Source organism: Maniola hyperantus, chromosome 16, assembly GCF_902806685.2.
Source record: "Maniola hyperantus chromosome 16, iAphHyp1.2, whole genome shotgun sequence".
NCBI classification, from domain to species: Eukaryota; Metazoa; Arthropoda; class Insecta; order Lepidoptera; family Nymphalidae; genus Maniola; species Maniola hyperantus.
The window spans coordinates 54,499-76,139 of NC_048551.1; the positions used below are offsets into that span (position 1 = coordinate 54,499).

General features: G+C 45.6%; 1 protein-coding gene and 1 pseudogene across 1 annotated transcript; one reads left to right on the forward strand and one right to left on the reverse strand.

Moving 5' to 3' along the window:
* Positions 1–95: 95 nt before the first annotated feature.
* On the reverse strand, positions 96–21,426 carry LOC117989420 (ribosome biogenesis protein BOP1 homolog). The gene is made up of 15 exons (XM_034976777.2): positions 21,233–21,426; positions 21,037–21,150; positions 20,502–20,579; positions 19,903–20,236; positions 18,975–19,137; positions 17,444–17,585; positions 14,883–15,065; positions 13,738–13,887; positions 12,571–12,738; positions 11,857–12,031; positions 4,477–4,713; positions 3,738–3,841; positions 2,303–2,622; positions 1,310–1,459; positions 96–296 (listed from the first exon to the last, which is right to left on the reverse strand). The coding sequence occupies exons 1-15, from the start codon at positions 21,308–21,310 to the stop codon at positions 143–145; spliced, it is 2,550 nt and encodes an 849-aa protein (XP_034832668.1). The 5' UTR covers positions 21,311–21,426; the 3' UTR covers positions 96–142.
* LOC138403406 (uncharacterized) lies at positions 5,176–8,047 on the forward strand (annotated as a pseudogene).
* Positions 21,427–21,641: the final 215 nt, after the last annotated feature.

The following is a 21,641-nucleotide window of genomic DNA, read 5'->3' on the forward strand; positions in this document are numbered from 1 at the left end:
TTTATTTCAAGCAAAAAGGACTTTTATAGGAGGATTGTTAGTAGTACCACAGAATACATAATAGTACTAACGGGAAGTAGGGTAAAAGGGCAATGAAACCAGCTTTTACTATAATTGATATATTCGTGTTAGTGGTGCAGGATTAGGCGTAGAGGCGCAGCGTGTGGTCGGCGGCCGCGGCCAGCAGCCAGGGCTGCGCGGGGTGCCACCGCAGGCCTAGCACGCACAGCTCGCCGCGCCGCTCGGGGCCCGCCAGCTGCTTCAGCGGCACTAGCAGCGGGTTCTGCAGCAGGTCACTGCCGGGATGAACATTGATTACTATCAAACTTCACCAAGTTAATTTTGTTTTTTATAGACTTAATGAACAGTTAACATCTTACACCACACTTTTAGACACATCACAAAACACTAGATAAAAACTGAGACTCGTGTTTGCAATTTGCAGCCCAAATAGACCGTTACATAGGAAATGCTATAATTTTGTCAAATCTGAGCTGATAAATTAAGTCGCCGAAAAATTTAATAGTTCCAAGGTATCATCTGAGCGAGAACAGGACGATGAAAGTGTTTTACTTGTAGACCATGCCGTGCGACACCACGAGGTAGGGGTCGTCGCCCGCGGACGCGAACAGCGGGTAGCGGCGGTGGAAGGCGAGCGCGCGCACGGCGCGGCCGTGCAGCCGCAGCGTCTGGTAGGGCCGCGACGACAGCTCCAGGTCGAACCTGAAGGCGGGAGCCAAGCATGGCAACAACTCACTTGTAGACCATGCCGTGCGACACCACGAGGTAGGGGTCGTCGCCCGCGGACGCGAACAGCGGGTAGCGGCGGTGGAAGGCGAGCGCGCGCACGGCGCGGCCGTGCAGCCGCAGCGTCTGGTAGGGCCGCGACGACAGCTCCAGGTCGAACCTGAAGGCGGGAGCCAAGCATGGCAACAACTCACTTGTAGACCATGCCGTGCGACACCACGAGGTAGGGGTCGTCGCCCGCGGACGCGAACAGCGGGTAGCGGCGGTGGAAGGCGAGCGCGCGCACGGCGCGGCCGTGCAGCCGCAGCGTCTGGTAGGGCCGCGACGACAGCTCCAGGTCGAACCTGAAGGCGGGAGCCAAGCATGGCAACAACTCACTTGTAGACCATGCCGTGCGACACCACGAGGTAGGGGTCGTCGCCCGCGGACGCGAACAGCGGGTAGCGGCGGTGGAAGGCGAGCGCGCGCACGGCGCGGCCGTGCAGCCGCAGCGTCTGGTAGGGCCGCGACGACAGCTCCAGGTCGAACCTGAAGGCGGGAGCCAAGCATGGCAACAACTCACTTGTAGACCATGCCGTGCGACACCACGAGGTAGGGGTCGTCGCCCGCGGACGCGAACAGCGGGTAGCGGCGGTGGAAGGCGAGCGCGCGCACGGCGCGGCCGTGCAGCCGCAGCGTCTGGTAGGGCCGCGACGACAGCTCCAGGTCGAACCTGAAGGCGGGATTCCACAAATTCACCACCAAAAATAGACTACATTTTTTGCTTTTATTCAAATAAACTTGCAAGTGCTTTCGAATCGAGTGAATCTAATTCAACTGCCTAGCAATAAATCTGTTTACACATTCAGCAGACTGTGCTGACTGACTCGTGGATCGACGCACAATCTAATTCAACTGCCTAGCAATAAATCTGTTTACACATTCAGCAGACTGTGCTGACTGACTCGTGGATCGACGCACAATCTAATTCAACTGCCTAGCAATAAATCTGTTTACACATTCAGCAGACTGTGCTGACTGACTCGTGGATCGACGCACAATCTAATTCAACTGCCTAGCAATAAATCTGTTTACACATTCAGCAGACTGTGCTGACTGACTCGTGGATCGACGCACAATCTAATTCAACTGCCTAGCAATAAATCTGTTTACACATTCAGCAGACTGTGCTGACTGACTCGTGGATCGACGCACAATCTAATTCAACTGCCTAGCAATAAATCTGTTTACACATTCAGCAGACTGTGCTGACTGACTCGTGGATCGACGCACAATCTATTTGAAATTTGAAATTTTTAAAAGAATTTGAGATCTTGCTTGAAGATTTATTGTCAGAGTAGTTTCACGACGTACTTACTAAAAAAGAATTTTCGAAAATTCTAGAGGTTAAATAGTGGATGGAAATTTAAATGAAAGTTCGTGATTTTCCAAGTTGTATTGTGTATTGTGTGTTGTGTTGTATGTGTATGTGTTGAAAATTAATATTTGGCGTTTCGGTTGAAACTGAAGAGTTGCACGGAATCATCATCATCAGAAGCGGGTTGAGCGTACTCACCAGATGAGTTTCCGGTCGTAGGAGGAGACGAGCAGGTTGTCCCCGGCGGGGTGCACGGCCAGCGAGCTGATCCACTGCGCGCCGGTCTGCAGCTTGCGCACCAGCTCCTGCTTCACCAGGTCGTACACGCGCACCACGCGCTGCGTGGCCACCAGCAGCTGCGGCCTGTGCGGATGGAACAGCGCGCACTGCACCAGCCCCTTGGCGCGGCGGAAGGGCAGCTGGCTGCGGCGCCGCGACAGCTGGTGCACCACCACGGCGCGTGACGCCGCGTCCGCCAGCGTCACGCACATGTAGTCGCCCTTAGCGTGCCACGACACCTGCGGTACGACCCGACCTGTACGACACTTCCAACTGGGACTATATGTAAATGTTGAAACATAACCTTAATCGATGGCATCATTCGAAATTTTAGAAGCAATTCATAATTCAACTATAGTCTATTTTTTAATCCCAGAGACTGCAATGACAACTAGAAATATCAAACTAAAGAATAATGATACCAGCTTAACAAAAATAGTGTTGTCCTCATGGTTCCGGTTCAGATAAAAATTGTTAATAAAATAATATTTCGTGCATAACGAGTAAAATAAACATACGAAATGTGTAAGTACGAGATTAAAAAGTAGCGCTAATCACAATAATATTATTTGAAAGACTTTAAGAATAATTAGTAACAAAACATACAAAAACTAATTCACCTTAGGAATTTTTTAAATAGTATGTAAAACTCATAAATTGAGAATCAGCCCATACTTATTTCATTCGAATCGGAATTATTTTCAACACATTTTGTTCTCATTACACATCTGACAAGAATACCTACAAATATTTATCGGTAAGTATCGATTGCACCATATCACTATTAAAGAGCCGTAAAAATAAAACAACACACGAAACGTCATGTTGGTCTCTGGAATTGAAAATCGGACTATAGTTTTATATAATTCAAAAAGGAAACCATAACAATACAAGGTTATTAAAACATTGGTATGTCTTACATTTACGCGCGGTTGTAGTAAAAGACTAAACATAAACACGTTTGCAATTTTATTTATGAAAATGAGTCACAAAAGATTTTCATCATGTAACAAGTAAAAAATAGAACTTTGAATGATACTATAATACTTTAAAACACATCGATAAAAGATGGATTTATCGCGGAATTGTATACAAGTGTGTGAAAGTAAAATACTGCGTGCTAATACATAATAGGGCTGTACCTTTTTGTTTTTGTAACATCTGCACTGTTTACCCATATTCACAATTTTATTATAAGTATTGATAAAGAAATTAAATTTGAAATAGTTGTTCTGTTTGGCACCCGTTTACTGCCAGCTACTTAAGAAGTTCTCCTTTAACAATGAATTCCTTTCAAACTTCATCAAATCATTGTAAGATGTGAAGATACAATTATACAATAAATGTTACGAACGTGTGTGAGCGGCCGGAAGTGCGAGAGCGCGAGCCGCACGCCGCGCGCCCACTGCACGGCGTCCGCGCGCTCCCACTGCACGCACGACGACGTGCGCTCGTCCACTGCAACGTTCAAGCATAAGTTGCGTTGGGGCGCATTCTAACTCACAACGATGTCACTAGATGGCACCACAGGTATCTTCAACCAGTCACTGCGAAGCCTGAATCCGATAACGAAGTGTTAGCCTCAGAAGACTTACAAGTCCTCAGAATATGCAAGTTCCGAGATAATACAAGACTTAGACCAGCAATCCCCGAGTATAACAACCGCTCGGAGGAAGATCTAGGAGGTGGACGTATTTTTATTTTTGAAAAAATGATAAGTTGTCCTCATGCATCAGTCTCTATTGTTTATGTGATATGTTCTCACCGATTCGCCATCATGCCCATTTGTACAGTTATAATTTCATAGAAACTGGGGTAATTAAAATTTTGTTACATGCAACACTGACGAAATTAGTGCCAACAAGGCTCAAAAGGGCTAGAATCCAGAACCGTAAAACCAGTTTAAAAAAAATAGTGTCAACATTCGAATTTAAAACCACTTTTCAAGCCGTGTTCAACAAATCGTGACGCGAAACATAAGTGTGGACTGTGGACTGTGGATGGTTGCTTGGGGTCGTCACTCGTCCGTGTGGTGGTGTGGTGGTGTGGTGGTGTGGTGGTGTGGTGGTGTTTGTTTGTACATTAGCACTCACTGGTGGCGTCGTGCTGGCCGGGCTCGTCCTGCAGCAGCTCGTCCGTGCGCAGCGCCACGCGCGCGGCGCCCACGGCGGCGCCCGGGTTGAGCAGCAGCAGACGCCGGCCCAGCGCCACGGCCACGAGGCTGAGGCCGGCCACGGGCGTCCAGGCCGCGGCCGTGACCGCCTCGCCCGGCGCCCCCAGCGCCCCCAGCGCCACGGTGCGCAGGCAGCGCCCCGTGCTCGTCTCCCACACTGCAAGTTGCAACCACCCACACCACACAACTCTAAGGGGCCATACTATTTGTAATTATTTACTACCACTAAATACTTTTTCCCCTCGAAAAGGGCGCCTTTGCTGCCTAAGACCAGTGAGCAAACTTTTGCTCACCCAGTGAGAAAGAGCGTTTTTTTTAGAACGCTCAGGACTTGCATTTCTTCAATTCATTGTCTCAAAAAACGTTTGGTAATTTTGTATATAAATATTGTAATTGTATATAATTTGTATATAAACATTTTATTACATAAACATTTTTTAAACTCTCTATTTATTATTTAAGCTGTAGACTTCTAGTTCAAATGTGTTGAAACATGAAACATAAAAGAAAATTAAATTAGATACATACTACTGTAGTGTAGGCTTGGTGTGTCTCCAACCGTAAGCCCGCTGTAACACCAGCTTGCCCCAAAACTGCTAACGTTGCACGTTACATTGTATTAATGCATTCTCGATTATTACACGCTTTACGCTCAACATGATCAGACGTTTTATTTCTATCATCATCACCAACACCAATCACCACATGGCGACCCTGCTCTAAGGACTTGAGAAGAAGCGATGAAGGTAGAAAATGGGGAAGAAATATCCCAAGTCAAAAGAAGAAAGAAAAGACCATCGTTGTGGCGCAAAATGCCAATGGCGAGGCCAGCGCTAGTCGACTTTATTCAGAATTGGAATTAAGTGATATTTTATTAATAGTGGTGTTGTCGATAATGATGATGGCTATTGTGTGGTATTTCTATAAAAGATGTCAAGAAAAATCAATTAATATCCTACGACGAGAAATGAATGTTGTAACGAGGCCCCCGGAGATGGTGACTTCAGCGCATATTTGAGCCCCGCGACGCGACGTTCCGAGAAATTTGGCCGACGTGACCCGACCCAGTGTTTGTGAACAGTGTACCTACGATGTAAATGAAATGTACTGTGACCTTTTTCCGAGAATTGCACCTGTTACTTAAGTGTGAACTTATAAAAATTAATATATGGAATTAGAACAATTAGTCACGATATTAGTGGAATTAAACCAATTAAGGACTTTTTTAGTGAAAATCGGACCTACTAGAAGAAAAGGGGACTTGTTAGTGAAAAAGTACAGTGAGGCTAATAAATGTTATAATAGTTATTTAGAAGTAATAGGGATAGTACATGAAAACCGACGATGAAAGTGTTACGCAAAAATTAATAGATGCAATTGAACTTTATAATTCGATGCTAAATACCGAAACTAAATGCTTACTTGTGAATTTTATCTTGAAAACACGCCTTTCGCGTAATGCTAAGCTACGCCTTAATACAAAATACGACGATGTAGAATCTTTATTGCGGGACATGAAATTGCATCTGTTAACTAAAAAATCCGATGTAGCACTACAAAGTAAACTACAATCGACCGTTCAGGCTAACAAGTCGATTGAAGAATTTGGACAGGAAATTGAAAAATTATTCGTAGAATTAACGATTTCACAGGCTGACGGAGAGCCGTCAAAATACGAAATTTTGCGGCCATTAAATGAAAAAAATGCTATAAAACGGTTTGCAGATGGGCTGCGGAGCCAAAAATTAAGCACGATCATAGCCGCACGCAACTATAGCACTCTGAAAGATGCAATAAGAGCAGCGGAGGACGAATCCTTAGTGAATCCTCCTCCTCCTTTCATGACATATCAAAGAGGTCAATTTCGTGGTAGACGTGGTTATAATAACTTTAATAGGGGAAGGCCACAATATTATCCAAGGTCATATTATAATAATTCGTATCATAACAACGATCACTTTCATAATAATTCCCAAAGATATTCCTATTATTATCGTGGTTTTTCATCTGCCAGAAATGCGTTCAGGGGTGCAAACCCAACTCGAGGTCGTTGTGGTACATATCAGTGGCAAAATAACAATAGGAGTTCACGAGGAGCTTTTACAAATAGGAATCAGAGGAAAATAAATTATGCTGCTCCTTCGTCAACTGAAAACAACGAGAGTTCAGAAAAATTTTTTCGTCCCTAAATTCATTTTATCAGGAAATAGCATAAATTGGGTGAACTTTAGGCGTTACGGTCAGACAGTAGACTTATTAGTGGATACAGGAGCATCAATTTGCGCTATTAAGCGTAGTTCATTGAATAAACTTAGAAATCAACCACAGTTTTATGCTGATGAGTTTGAGATTCATGGAGTTGGTGGCGGTCTTATGTCAGAAGGTTATGTATTTTTAGATCTCTACTGCTATGCCAAAAAATTCATACAAAAATTTTATGTATTTCGCGATTTACCATGTAATTCATCTGGAATTTTAGGACAAGACTTTCTATTAAAATACCGTGGCATTGTGAACTATAAAAATAAGTGTTTAATATTAAGGAATAGATTTAGTACTGTAAGATTAGCGCTTAACTTTGATGACGTGTTAGAAATAGAACCTAGATGTGAAGTTATTAAGTATATTCCTACTAATCTCAATAAAGATTGCGTAATTGTAAGCGATGAAGTGGCTAATGGTGTATTCATAGCGAATTCAATTTGTTCGCCAAAAAATGGGTGTTTACCTGTTAAGATATTAAATACGACAGAAAATAAAGTAGTTTTAAGAAATATTAAGCCTATTGTGCATGATGCAGATGAGTATTATATAAGTAAGTTTAGTTCTAGTTTATTAAGCCCATCACGCACGCGTGAATTATTTTGTTTATTAAAGTTGGAATCTTATTTGAATAAGGAAGAACAAAGTACAATTGAAAATATTTGTGCTAAGTATAGTGATATTTTCCACTTACCAAATGATAAATTGAGTGTAACGAATATTTACAAGCAAGATATTAAATTGAAAGACAATACCTCAGCGGTTTATAGTAAACCATATAGGTTACCCTTTGCACAAAAACAAGAAATTAAAAAACAGGTTGAAGAGTTACTTAAAAATGATATTATAGAAGAGTCAGTTAGTGATTGGTCAAGTCCATTACTTATAGTTCCAAAAAAGGTAGATAAAACAGGCGAAAGAAAATGGAGAGTTGTTATAGATTATAGAAAGCTTAATGATAACATAAAAGATGACAAATTCCCACTACCCAATATCACAGATATTCTAGATTCGTTATCAGGTTTCATATATTTTTCACATCTTGATTTATCGCAAGGGTATTATCAAATTGAATTAGATCCAGAAAGTAGAAAGTATACTGCTTTTTCGACTGATCAAGGTCAATATCAAATGAAAAGACTGCCTATGGGTCTGAAAATCAGCCCAAGTGCTTTTTCTAGAGCAATGACAGTAGCTATGGCAGGCTTGAATTATGAAAAATGTCTGATATACCTAGACGATTTAATAGTTTTAGGTAGAAATTTGGAAGATCATAATAAAAATTTAATTACAATTTTTGAAAGACTTCGAAAAGTTAACCTCAAGTTAAATCCTTCAAAATGTGAATTTTTGAAGAAGGAACTTTTATATTTAGGCCATGTTATTTCAAACAGTGGAATTTTACCAGATCCAGAAAAGGTGAAAGTGGTAAAGAATTATCCGGTTCCAAAATCAACTGATGATGTAAAACGTTTCGTAGCGTTCGCTAACTACTATAGAAAATTCGTAAAAAACTTTGCAGATATTGTCTTACCTCTAAATAAACTCGCAAAAAAAGATGCAATTTTTAATTGGTGATCTGAATGTGAAGAAGCTTTTAACACATTAAAAAATATTCTAATTAATCCTCCAGTATTGAGTTATCCAGATTTTTCAGAAAATAATGAATTTGTTTTAGAAACAGACAGTTCAGGTTTTGCAATAGGTAGTGTATTATGCAATAAAAACGGTAAACCAATCGCTTATGCGAGCAGAAATCTAAATAAAGCAGAACTAAATTACCCAATTATAGAAAAAGAACTACTAGCTATAGTATGGTCAGTAAAATATTTTAGGCCTTATTTATATGCTCGTAAATTCAGGATAAAAACAGATCATAAACCATTAATATATTTATTTGGAATGAGAAATCCTACCAGTCGTTTAACAAAATTTAGACTTTGTCTGGAAGAGTATGATTTTGTTGTTGAGTATGTAAAGGGAAAGAGTAATGTAGCTGCAGATGCATTATCTCGTATGATTGTGGAATCTAATGAGTTGAAGAGTATGAATGAGAAGTATGTAAGTGTGAAGAATGTTAATGTGATGACACGTGCTCAGACTAAGAAAGCGAGAGAATGTGAGAATAATAATATTATTACAAACAAGGACGTACCGGCATTTAGACAACATGTAGACAACGTAAGGACTGATCAACCTAACGTTGTTGAGATACTAAAAAAGACTACTAATGACACGGAACTGACATTAATCGATAAGAGAAAGTGGTTAGATATTTTAAATAATAAAAGACTAAATAAACGCGTTGTACGTTATGTACGTTAAGGAAAAGTTGACTATATATTCATGTTTGAACCCAAATTCTTTATCAATAAGAACGCGAGACGACTTGTTGAAAGAATTGGAAGATATGTGTGAAGAGATAAATATAAAAGAGCTCGTTATAATTAAAAATGAACATAACTTGAAAATGATTAAAACAATGTTGAATAAAATAAAAGATGATACAAGTAAAAATAAAGAAAATCTTAGGTTTTGTGTAATAAATAATGTGGAAAGAATAAGTGATAATGATAAAAAGAAACTTATATTAAATGATTTCCATTTGTTACCTACAAGTGGACATGCAGGAGTAAGGAGAACACTTAACAATATTAAAAATTATTATTATTGGCCAGGGATGGAAACAGATGTCATCGAGTTTATTAAAAAGTGTATTAAGTGTCAAAAGTGTAAGCATCATAGGTATATTCGAGAACCTCTAACTGTAACAACGACAGCATCTTCAGCTTTAGATAAAGTATTTTTAAGATATTGTTGGTCCTATAGATAAAGATGATTTTGGATATAAATATATACTAACAATTCAATGCGAATTAACAAAATATTTAGAAGCATACCCATTAGTTACAAAATCAGCTGAAGAGGTTGCTAAAATTTTTGTGGAAAAATTTATTTTATCTTACGGCGTTCCAAGGATAATTGGCACGGATAGAGGATCTGAATTTATTAGTTCTATAATGAAAGAAACTTGTAAAATTTTAGGTATAGAAAAAATGTTATCGACTGCTTATCATCATGAATCTATTGGTGCGTTAGAAAATACACATAAAGGGTTAGGTAATTTTCTTAGAATACAAACTAACGGTTTTCCAAATTCATGGAGTTCTTGGATTCCCTTTTGGAAATTTTCGTACAACACAACAGTTCATAGTGAAACTAAATATACTCCTTATGAATTGGTATTTGGCCATGCATGTGTATTGCCAAGTGAATATTCCCGTTGTGTAACAGTGTTACTCAACGGGAATGTTTTGAAATTTTAGGCACCTTGTGTCACAGTGTTACACACGGGGGTGTGACTCAACGGGAATAACCCTGCGTATGCTCCTCACTTTGTGTGTATCTGGGAGGCTGGCGTGCAGTGCCCTACAACCACCTACCATGCGTTTGAGGAAAATTCTACTTTGTTTGCTCAAGTGGAGGCAATACTTAATGTTCCCTTTCACCCTGTCCCAATGAACTACCCCCCCCCCCCCCCCTCCTGGACACTTCGTCATTGGAAGGCCCAGCATTACCTTCGCAGCACCTGCACACTGAACCGACAATCGGCGAAAACGTTATTACGCGTTGAGAGCATCAGGCACATCAGGCAGCAGTGCCGACAACGATGGCAGAAGGAGAACCTGTCAGAACTGTCTTGTTCAATATCTATCTTAATGACTTTTGTTCACTATTGACTGACAGCTGACAGACAATCAGACAGACTCATAATCTCTATGTTTTGCAGATGACACTGTTTTGTTATTTTCAGCCTCGACGTGAGAAGTACCATCCAAAAAGCCGAATATGGCCTTCGTCTAGCTAAGGGGTGGTATGACAATAATCTGCTAACCTTAAATGATGATAAAACTTTATGCATGTGTTTCTGTCCCACCAGTGCCGTCTTCCGACCGACACTCCGAACATTAGAGTGCACTCTCCCACCAGTGCCGTCTTCCGACCGACACTCCGAACATTAGAGTGCACTCTCCCACCAGTGCCGTCTTCCGACCGACACTCCGAACATTAGAGTGCACTCTCGCACCAGTGCCGTCTTCCGACCGACACTCCGAACATTAGAGTGCACTCTCCCACCAGTGCCGTCTTCCGACCGACACTCCGAACATTAGAGTGCACTCTCGCACCAGTGCCGTCTTCCGACCGACACTCCGAACATTAGAGTGCACTCTCCCACCAGTGCCGTCTTCCGACCGACACTCCGAACATTAGAGTGCACTCTCGCACCAGTGCCGTCTTCCGACCGACACTCCGAACATTAGAGTGCACTCTCCCACCAGTGCCGTCTTCCGACCGACACTCCGAACATTAGAGTGCACTCTCCCACCAGTGCCGTCTTCCGACCGACACTCCGAACATTAGAGTGCACTCTCCCACCAGTGCCGTCTTCCGACCGACACTCCGAACATTAGAGTGCACTCTCGCACCAGTGCCGTCTTCCGACCGACACTCCGAACATTAGAGTGCACTCTCGCACCAGTGCCGTCTTCCGACCGACACTCCGAACATTAGAGTGCACTCTCGCACCAGTGCCGTCTTCCGACCGACACTCCGAACATTAGAGTGCACTCTCGCACCAGTGCCGTCTTCCGACCGACACTCCGAACATTAGAGTGCACTCTCCCACCAGTGCCGTCTTCCGACCGACACTCCGAACATTAGAGTGCACTCTCCCACCAGTGCCGTCTTCCGACCGACACTCCGAACATTAGAGTGCACTCTGGTCTGAACAAGTCTGACTACTATGTACTATTATCTAGTGCTTTGGTCTAAAAGTGTGGTGTAAATTGTTCACTTTTCGTTTTGTCTAAATAAAAATAAATATGAATATAAATATATACATAAAAATGGCAAAAGAGGCACTTTGAAAATGTATGGCGCCCGAGGCGACTGGGAGCTACTAGCTGGGCGAGTGCTCCACGCATACAGCGGTGGTGGTGGTGGTGGTGGTGGTGGTGGTGGTGGTGGTGGCGGTTACCTTTGATGGTGCCGTCGTCGCTCGCCGACACGACGTACTGGCCCGACGGGTCGAAGTCCACGCTGCGCACCAGCGCGCCGTGGCCGCGCATGCACTGCACCTCGGCCGTGGGGAAGGGCTGCAGGTCGCGTGGGGCCGGCAGCTTCGGCACCAAGTCCTCCGCGCTTATCGTCAACTGAACCATCAAAAATAAAACATATTGTTATCGCTAGCGAGACTCGGGGCCATCGTCCCTGGTGACGTGTTGCAGTGATACAGGTACGAACTCACCCGCATCTTGATGGCCCTGGGCGCGAGGTAGAGGTCGAGGCAGCGCAGGAAGCGCGGGTAGGCGGGCACGGCGCGCAGGCAGGCGTGAGACTCGGGGCCATCGTCCCTGGTGACGTGTTGCAGTGATACAGGTACGAACTCACCCGCATCTTGATGGCCCTGGGCGCGAGGTAGAGGTCGAGGCAGCGCAGGAAGCGCGGGTAGGCGGGCACGGCGCGCAGGCAGGCGTGAGACTCGGGGCCATCGTCCCTGGTGACGTGTTGCAGTGATACAGGTACGAACTCACCCGCATCTTGATGGCCCTGGGCGCGAGGTAGAGGTCGAGGCAGCGCAGGAAGCGCTCGCGCACGAAGCGCGGGTAGGCGGGCACGGCGCGCAGGCAGGCGTGAGACTCGGGGCCATCGTCCCTGGTGACGTGTTGCAGTGATACAGGTACGAACTCACCCGCATCTTGATGGCCCTGGGCGCGAGGTAGAGGTCGAGGCAGCGCAGGAAGCGCTCGCGCACGAAGCGCGGGTAGGCGGGCACGGCGCGCAGGCAGGCGTGCGCGGAGGGCAGGAACGTGTACTTGCGCCTCCACGGCGTCTCCGCCAGCTTGTCCCACTCCTTCATCTGCAACGTGCGGGCGGGAGTGAGCGCGGGCCTCTCTCTTGTGAGGTATGTTGAATTCCTCGCTGCACTCAGGATCCAAAAGAACGCCCTCGACGAACAAACTGTGTTAACAAATAACTGTGCCGGCAACTAACAAATAAAGCCAAGATAAACGGGAAGGTCGGGGGAGATAGGGTAGACAACGGGGAAATAGGGGGAGGTGGCAAGAATGAGGGGTCGGGTGGAGTGGGGGAGGGAGGTTGGGGGCAGATGGGGTAGATGAGAGGGAGGTCAAGAGGAGGTGAAGGAAATGAAACAGAGTGGGGAGGTGGGGTAAGTAGATGAAAGAGAAGGGACACCTCCCTCGGGTGAGGTAGGGGCGACGTGTCGAGATGGGGTAGAAGAGGGGGAGTGTGGGGGGAGGTGGGGGGTATGTGGAAATGGGGTAAACGAGGGAGAGATGTGGTAGATGAGGGGGAGAGATGGGCTTGTGGCGGTTACCACAATAGAAACTAGATGGCGCTGTTCAACCGATGACGTAGTCCCGAACAAATGTACCGCCGATAGTAATCGCACTAACGGAGTTTTCTGCAATCTGGACTATATATAGAAGTTTCAAGACATAACCGTCGGCCCAGCTGGCGCTACCGAGCACAACCAACCGCTCGGTGGGAGATCTCCCCTTTGGTACGGTCGAGCCTGCACACCGCTAGATGAGGGGAGAGACAAAGTAGACCATTGGGGGAGGTAGGGGTTTTATTTTTTTTACGACTCCGCTTGATCGCTGGAACCCCACAGGTTGTAGAAGTTGCGCTCCTACGGAACCACCAAATCGTAACGTACCTCCTTGTGGTCCAGCAGGTACTCCGGGGGAGGGTTGTAGCTCTCGGCGTGCGAGGGCAGGGGGCGCCGCGGCGCGGGCAGGTGGCGCGGGCCGGGCCTGGACGACTCCGCCTGATCGCTGGAACCCCACAGGTTGTAGAAGTTGCGCTCCTACGGAACCACCAAATCGTAACGTACCTCCTTGTGGTCCAGCAGGTACTCCGGGGGAGGGTTGTAGCTCTCGGCGTGCGAGGGCAGGGGGCGCCGCGGCGCGGGCAGGTGGCGCGGGCCGGGCCTGGACGACTCCGCCTGATCGCTGGAACCCCACAGGTTGTAGAAGTTGCGCTCCTACGGAACCACCAAATCACAGTTTACAATAAACAAGAAGTAACACAAATATCACCTAAATCGCAATGGGCTCAAGTCCAGCAGTTTCAGGCCATTATGCTTGGAAGTTCGAGCTGTTTCGTCTCTTGTGCCAGTGATGCGCGAACTCCCGCAGCTTGCCGAAGTTTTCCGCCGAAGCAACGAGGTCCTGGTAGTAAACCGGACCCTCTTCCTCGCGAACAATCCCGTCCAACAGAGCGCACCGGAGGTCCTCGTACAGCGCACACTCCCACAAGACGTGGTGGAGGTCCTCCTCCGCCAGTCCGCACAACATGCACCACTCTCCACGAGACACAGGTCATGCAGGCGCTTGTTGAAGCATCTATGGCCTGTCAGGATCTGCGAGGTCTCATAGTCCGGTGCGACCCAGGTTGCCCTGAGCCGACCGGCCACGTCCGTCCAGCGCGCTTGCCACTCCGCAACAATGGCCAACCCGATCTCGCGTTTACGCCTGCTCAACTCCGCTTTGAGCACGGTCCTACGGGCAGCACGGATCCCCTCCAGGGCCGCGGCCTCTGGGACCGCACAACATAGAGCGTCGCCCTCTCGGCCCAACACGCCGCAGCAGACGCGACCGATGCTACATAGGTGCCGTGATAGAGAACGCGCAACGCGGGGTATCGAATGCCCCAGGAAGAGGTCGCCACGCGCGACATGTTCCCGAAGCAATTAGCGGCGCGCTCCCCGATCGATCGCGCATGCTCGGCGAACGACAGACCGCACCGCCCTGATCGACGCACCACCGAGTTTGATGAGCGGAGCCCGCTGGAGCCTGCCCCTGAGCGTTACCGTCTGCGATTTCGCAGGGGCAAAGGAGAGGCGGTTCCTTTGGACCCAATCCTCAAATAAGGAGATGGAGTCGGCCGCAGCAGACTCGATCTTCCGTCTCGTGGCAGCCTCGATCCGCTCGGTGACGTCATCCGCGTACGCGACAAGTTCACAGAGAAGCAACGTACCCGCTTCTTCCTCCTCTCGTCCGCGATCTGCTTGCGCGTCTTGGTCCAGCCCATCTTGAGCGCGTGCACGATCTTGGCCACCTGCAGCTGCTCGGAGCGCGACGGCAGGAAGGAGCGCTTGTGCTCCGGGAAGGCGCGCAGCGGCGTCGCCAGCACCTCGCGCGAGAACCACTCCAGCCACGGCTGCGGAGTCAGAACACTTTGTTACACTCCCATCTGACACTAATACAATCTGCAGCATTACCTGGCAGAGGGTCTGTGCTGTCTGGCACGAGATCGTCGTTCAAGTATCTCAGAACCCAATGCCTCTCAATTCTTCAAACGATACACCCCACTTTGCCACTTCAGCCTTCAAACTAACTGAGCTATATCTATCATTTTGGCACTTCAATTAATGTAAGAGTGAAAAGAAAATTTAAAAAAACTGACTTCCAAAATCACTACAAAGTAAAAAATATTTTTTATTTGTACATGTGTATGTGTATTGAAGTCGGGCGAGCTTTACGCTTTTAATTTCTAGTTTCTTTTATTATGCTCGCCTCGGTTTTTTAATATATTTTTATTTTAAGCTTTTTAGTGTAGTAGTCATTGCTTGGTAAGTACCTAAAATATCAGTTCACCAGCAAAACTTTCCAAATACACACGGCTTAGGAGTTCAGTACCTTGTAACATCAGGATTGAGGAGCTGGTATCCAAAGTTGAATGATGTAGTATATGCTTGGTACCTTCAATAATGTAGCATGATCCACAGTTCCTGAATCACTATAGTTTAGGAGTGCTGTACCCTGCATCATCAGGGTTAAGGAATTGGGACTTGGAGTCCAAGCATGAAGTCGTTGCTTGGTACCTACAGTATTAATTCACTATGAAAACTTCCTGGATCTTGATAACTAGGGCGGGCAGTAACCCTGCAGCATCAGGATTAAGGAGTTGAATTCAGAAATTTTTATGGAACCACCACGGAAACTTCAGCTGTTGATTAAAAAATTTGCAAATCTGTCCAGAAACCTAGAAATAATCGATGTACATACATTTAAAAAAACAACGGACCAAATTAACAACCACCTCCTTTTTGAAAAAATGAAAACCAATAGAAATCAAAAGGTTATTATTTTGCTGGCGGCTAACAAAATAAACGGCGACTAGGCAAGTAATAAACTGGCAGTGTTTTTTTTGCGTCAAATAAAAACAGGCAGCTAAAGTTTAGCAGCATGAAAATGTAAAAACGGCGGAATAAGAGACGCAGTCAAGTCTCATAAATATTGTCTTGGCGACTAATATTGTACAACGGCGACTGGCGATGTGGCCGGAGGGTGGCTGTGGTGTAGGAAAGTGTAAGGGGGAAGTGAGGGGAGGTGGAGGGGAAATAGAGGGGCAAGTGGGGAGACAACAAATGTACCTCATACTCATCGTGGTCTGCCGTGGGAACTCGCGAGGTTCTGATGCGCTCGAGGAGCTGCAGGTCTTCCTTGGACAGCACCACGTCCTGCCCCGTGGCCGGGTCGCGCACCGTGCGCCAGAACTCCGGCTCTTCGCACTTCCTATCTCACACACAACAAATATACCTCATACTCGTCGTGGTCTGCCGTGGGAACTCGCGAGGTTCTGATGCGCTCGAGGAGCTGCAGGTCTTCCTTGGACAGCACCACGTCCTGCCCCGTGGCCGGGTCGCGCACCGTGCGCCAGAACTCCGGCTCTTCGCACTTCCTATCTCACACACAACAAATATACCTCATACTCGTCGTGGTCTGCCGTGGGAACTCGCGAGGTTCTGATGCGCTCGAGGAGCTGCAGGTCTTCCTTGGACAGCACCACGTCCTGCCCCGTGGCCGGGTCGCGCACCGTGCGCCAGAACTCCGGCTCTTCGCACTTCCTATCTCACACACAACAAATATACCTCATACTCGTCGTGGTCTGCCGTGGGAACTCGCGAGGTTCTGATGCGCTCGAGGAGCTGCAGGTCTTCCTTGGACAGCACCACGTCCTGCCCCGTGGCCGGGTCGCGCACCGTGCGCCAGAACTCCGGCTCTTCGCACTTCCTATCTCACACACAACAAATATACCTCATACTCGTCGTGGTCTGCCGTGGGAACTCGCGAGGTTTTGATGCGCTCGAGGAGCTGCAGGTCTTCCTTGGACAGCACCACGTCCTGCCCCGTGGCCGGGTCGCGCACCGTGCGCCAGAACTCCGGCTCTTCGCACTTCCTATCTCACACACAACAAATGTACCTCATACTCGTCGTGGTCTGCCGTGGGAACTCGCGAGGTTCTGATGCGCTCGAGGAGCTGCAGGTCTTCCTTGGACAGCACCACGTCCTGCCCCGTGGCCGGGTCGCGCACCGTGCGCCAGAACTCCGGCTCTTCGCACTTCCTATCTCACACACAACAAATGTACCTCATACTCGTCGTGGTCTGCCGTGGGAACTCGCGAGGTTCTGATGCGCTCGAGGAGCTGCAGGTCTTCCTTGGACAGCACCACGTCCTGCCCCGTGGCCGGGTCGCGCACCGTGCGCCAGAACTCCGGCTCTTCGCACTTCCTATCTCACACACAACAAATGTACCTCATACTCGTCGTGGTCTGCCGTGGGAACTCGCGAGGTTCTGATGCGCTCGAGGAGCTGCAGGTCTTCCTTGGACAGCACCACGTCCTGCCCCGTGGCCGGGTCGCGCACCGTGCGCCAGAACTCCGGATCTTCGCACTTCCTATCTCACACACAACAAAAAATTCATTATTGTATTGGATATACAACAATAAAAAATCTCTTATTTGCAAGTACATATTGTCAAAATGAATTTCATCTTGTGTTCATTAAATTATGTTGGCTGAAAATAGAAATTGCATTATAACTTTGTAACAGACACAAAAGAAGAGTCACTAAATAATAGTTATTTTCACATGTCCTGTCCTTTGCTGCCTAAAACCAAAGAGAAAAAGTCTGGGCCTGTCCTTGGCTGCCTAAAACCAGAGAGAAAAAGTCTGGACCTGTCCTTTGCTGCCTAAAACCAGAGAGAAAATGTCTGGACCTGTCATTTGTTGCCTAAAACCAGAGAGAAAAAGTCTGGACCTGTCCTTTGCTGCCTAAAACCAGAGAGAAAAAGTCTGGACCTGTCCTTTGCTGCCTAAAACCAGAGAGAAAAAGTCTGGACCTGTCCTTTGCTGCCTAAAACCAGAGAGAAAAAGTCTGGACCTGTCCTTTGCTGCCTAAAACTCCAAAAATACCAAAAATAAAATACGCCGCAGAGTCGATGAGGTGAGAGACCTTGGCGTATTGTTGGATAAACAACTATCTTTTGAGTCACAGATTAATATAATTAAAAATAAAGCCTATAAGATGCTTGGGTTTGTCTTTCGCCAAACAACTGATTTTAAAAATCCAAAATCCCTTATTTTACTTTACAACTCCCTGGTAAGATCCCAGTTGGAACACGCTTCTACCGCTCGGAAGTCGGGACCCACACTATGCCTGTCACGTAGATACGATTGAGAGCATCCAGCGCAAATTTCTCAAATGCATTAAGAAAAGATTTGGTTCCTCGGTTAACAGTTAAACTTCTTTGGAATTAAGACCAGAACATAAGGATCAAACCTTCTTATATAAATTAGTTAATGGAATGATAGATTGCACTTACTTATTAAATAAAATTAAACATAGTGTACCTAAACCTTTACAGAGAAGTTGTCGGCAGCAGCACACATTCCTTGTTCCACACGTATTCCACACACTGCCTATAACTATTGTATGCGGGCCAAAGTTAAATATAATTATATCTACCCGATCGGGATAAGTAGGAACTAGTATTTATAATTTTTTTTGTGAAAACTTCACTGGCTTAATGAAATTTCTAGATTAAGGTTAATACTATGTAATATGTTTAGCTGTTTGTTTTCCTAAATAAAATTAAAAAAACCAGAGAGAAAAAGTCTGGACCTGTCCTTTGCTGCCTAAAACCAGTGAGCAAAATTCCGAATCTGTATTTTGAAGCCTAAAAACACTGCCACGTGCGGGTACTCGTTGTACCACCACATTGGCACCTCGCCCACCGTGTTCTCCCTGTCCTCCTTGTCCGACGTGTCGCCTGACTCATACTGACTTGAGGAAGTCATCGATGTGATCTCTCTGCGGCGGCTTGATGAGGCGGCGGCCGTCCAGGTCGTAGCCCACGTGCGGGTACTCGTTGTACCACCACATGGGCACCTCGCCCACCGTGTTCACCCTGTCCTCCTCATCCGACGTGTCGCCCGACTCATACTCATCTACGGCAAACAAACAGCTTTTAACAGGACTATAGAATATTTTACCCTTTTTTGAAAAGTGTCTTAAATTGATCCTAAATCAAAAAAATTACAAAAATTTATTCGATTGATAGGCAAGTCCAATAAAAATATATTTAAATTGTGCATGTCAAATTTCGCCACGAAAACGCTACCCACCTTCTTTTAATGTTCATGAGCTGTCATGACGTCACACACATTGGTAAGGCAACAGTGTTTTTAGGTTCATGAGCTGTCATGACGTCACACACATTGGTAAGGCAACAGTGTTTTTAGGTTCATGAGCTGTCATGACGTCACACACATTGGTAAGGCAACAGTGTTTTTAGGTTCATGAGCTGTCATGACGTCACACACATTGGTAAGGCAACAGTGTTTTTATGTTCATGAGCTGTCATGACGTCACACACATTGGTAAGGCAACAGTGTTTTCTTAGTGAAATATTACAATTTCAATCCATGTGACGTCAGTGGGAATGAACATGGCGGCTACAGTATCATGCGTTTAGGTATTTGTAGGACAGATAAAAAGTGAATTATAAAATTCATTATATAATTTTATAAACTGAAAGTAACATATTTCTATTGCTTATTGCTAATACTATCTTGTTTATACATTTCTTCTCGTTTGGTGTAAAATACCATATTATAAACCCCTTTTGTACCCGTGTTGGGACACTGCTACTGCTGCAAGCTCAAAAACTAGTCAAAATATGGCAAAGTGAAATAAAAAGGAATATAAATGACCTTTCTGCTGCACAGGCTCCGTTGCAACCTCGGCTTCTTTGATCTTGTTAGCTAATACATCTATACTGCACATCTCCTTCTTCTGCTTCTTATCAACCCGCTTAGGCTTCTGCTTAGGGCTCTGCTTTGGTTTAGGGCTCTGCTTGTTTGCTTTCTTCTGTGTTTTCTTGGAGGACTCATCGCTGGAGCCGGCTGACGGAGCAGTGCCAGTCTCTGCTCCACTGTCACCGCTGTCATCTTCTCCCTGCTCGTCACTCGTCCTGTCGTCGCTGTCACTAGCTTCTGAACTAGCATCTTCAATGTCACTGTCACTTCCTTCTGAATCTGTTAAATCCTAGGAAGAGTATTATTTCTTAAAAATTGTATTTCAACACTAAAGCACACATTTCAATGTTCCCTAGCTACTTGACTGATCAGCTCAAAATGCACTCGTGACTGCAACGTGTGGTTCTTGCGAGCCACACACAACTGTGACTGTGAATGTGATAAGCCATGTATTTGCTCTACAAACAAAACTGAATCACAAGTCTACTATGAGACCCAGTCCTTAACCCCCCTAGTTGAAGTTTAACCTCATACAATTTGAAATAATTCCTTACTGATGATTCATCTAAAGACCGGTCCGCTGGCGGGTCGCCCTCCAGCAAGGAGTCTGCACTGTCATCAAATACCACTTCCTGCAACAATAATAATTACATTGACAGATTCTGCTCCAAGTATCTCTATTATCTACCTACAATATAATCTATGAAAGTAAGAAAATAAATTTGAACTAAGCTGGTTTTCTTCTTACACTGATTGCCGCAGTGCTGACAGGTCTATATGTGTACACCATAACTATGAAGTATTCAACACTAACAGATCAGTGAGGAATCACCGGGCATGGTGGGCGGGGGCGCCCCCGTCACCTTCACAAGAGAACAATTAGTAGCCTGCTGCATTGCAAGTATACTTAGCGATGAAATCAAATCCATACTAATATTATAAATGCAAAAGTGTGTTTATCTGTCTACTAGCATTACACATAAAATACAAGTTTCCACAGGATTTTTAGAAAATCTAAACCCCGCAGATGAAGTCGCGGGCATAAGTAATGAAATGTAGTTTCAAAAGCCGAGGCCATGCTTGGCTCACATCTAGTTCACCGTCTGAAGCAGCGCTGTCTTCGTGTTCAGAGTCTGTGGCGTCGTCCTCCACGTCCAGCTCGCCTTCGAGTAAGTTCTCTGCTTCATTTCCACTGCTTGATTCCTACAAAATGAATAAACACCAATAAAAACAATACTTTATCAGATATTTAACCGGTTTCTTCAAGGGTTCTTTTAGTTCTTACTTTGTCGTCCGTAGAGTTTTTGTCCGATTTATTGGAATCAACTTTCCGTTTTAATAATCCTGCTTTATATGGAGGCATTCTTACTTCGTTAAATAATTTTACACATTTCTTAAATAAAATTAATGTACTATGTACAGACACGTGTTTTTGTTATGACTTTTTATCACCGACCAGAAATAAAAGCTTTTTATACTGACAATCACCGCTGACAATTAAAATGTAGTCTGTGGACATCACAAATATATATGCTCTGTGGCTGACATCAAAACAAACAACAAAATGCAAATGCAACATGCTGATTATCTATTATATTACTAGATGCTGAGGCAACTTGCAGGAGCTACCTACCTAGGTATCGCTTTTACACGAACGGAGGTTCCCTGAAACCTCAGAATAAGGACTATTAGAA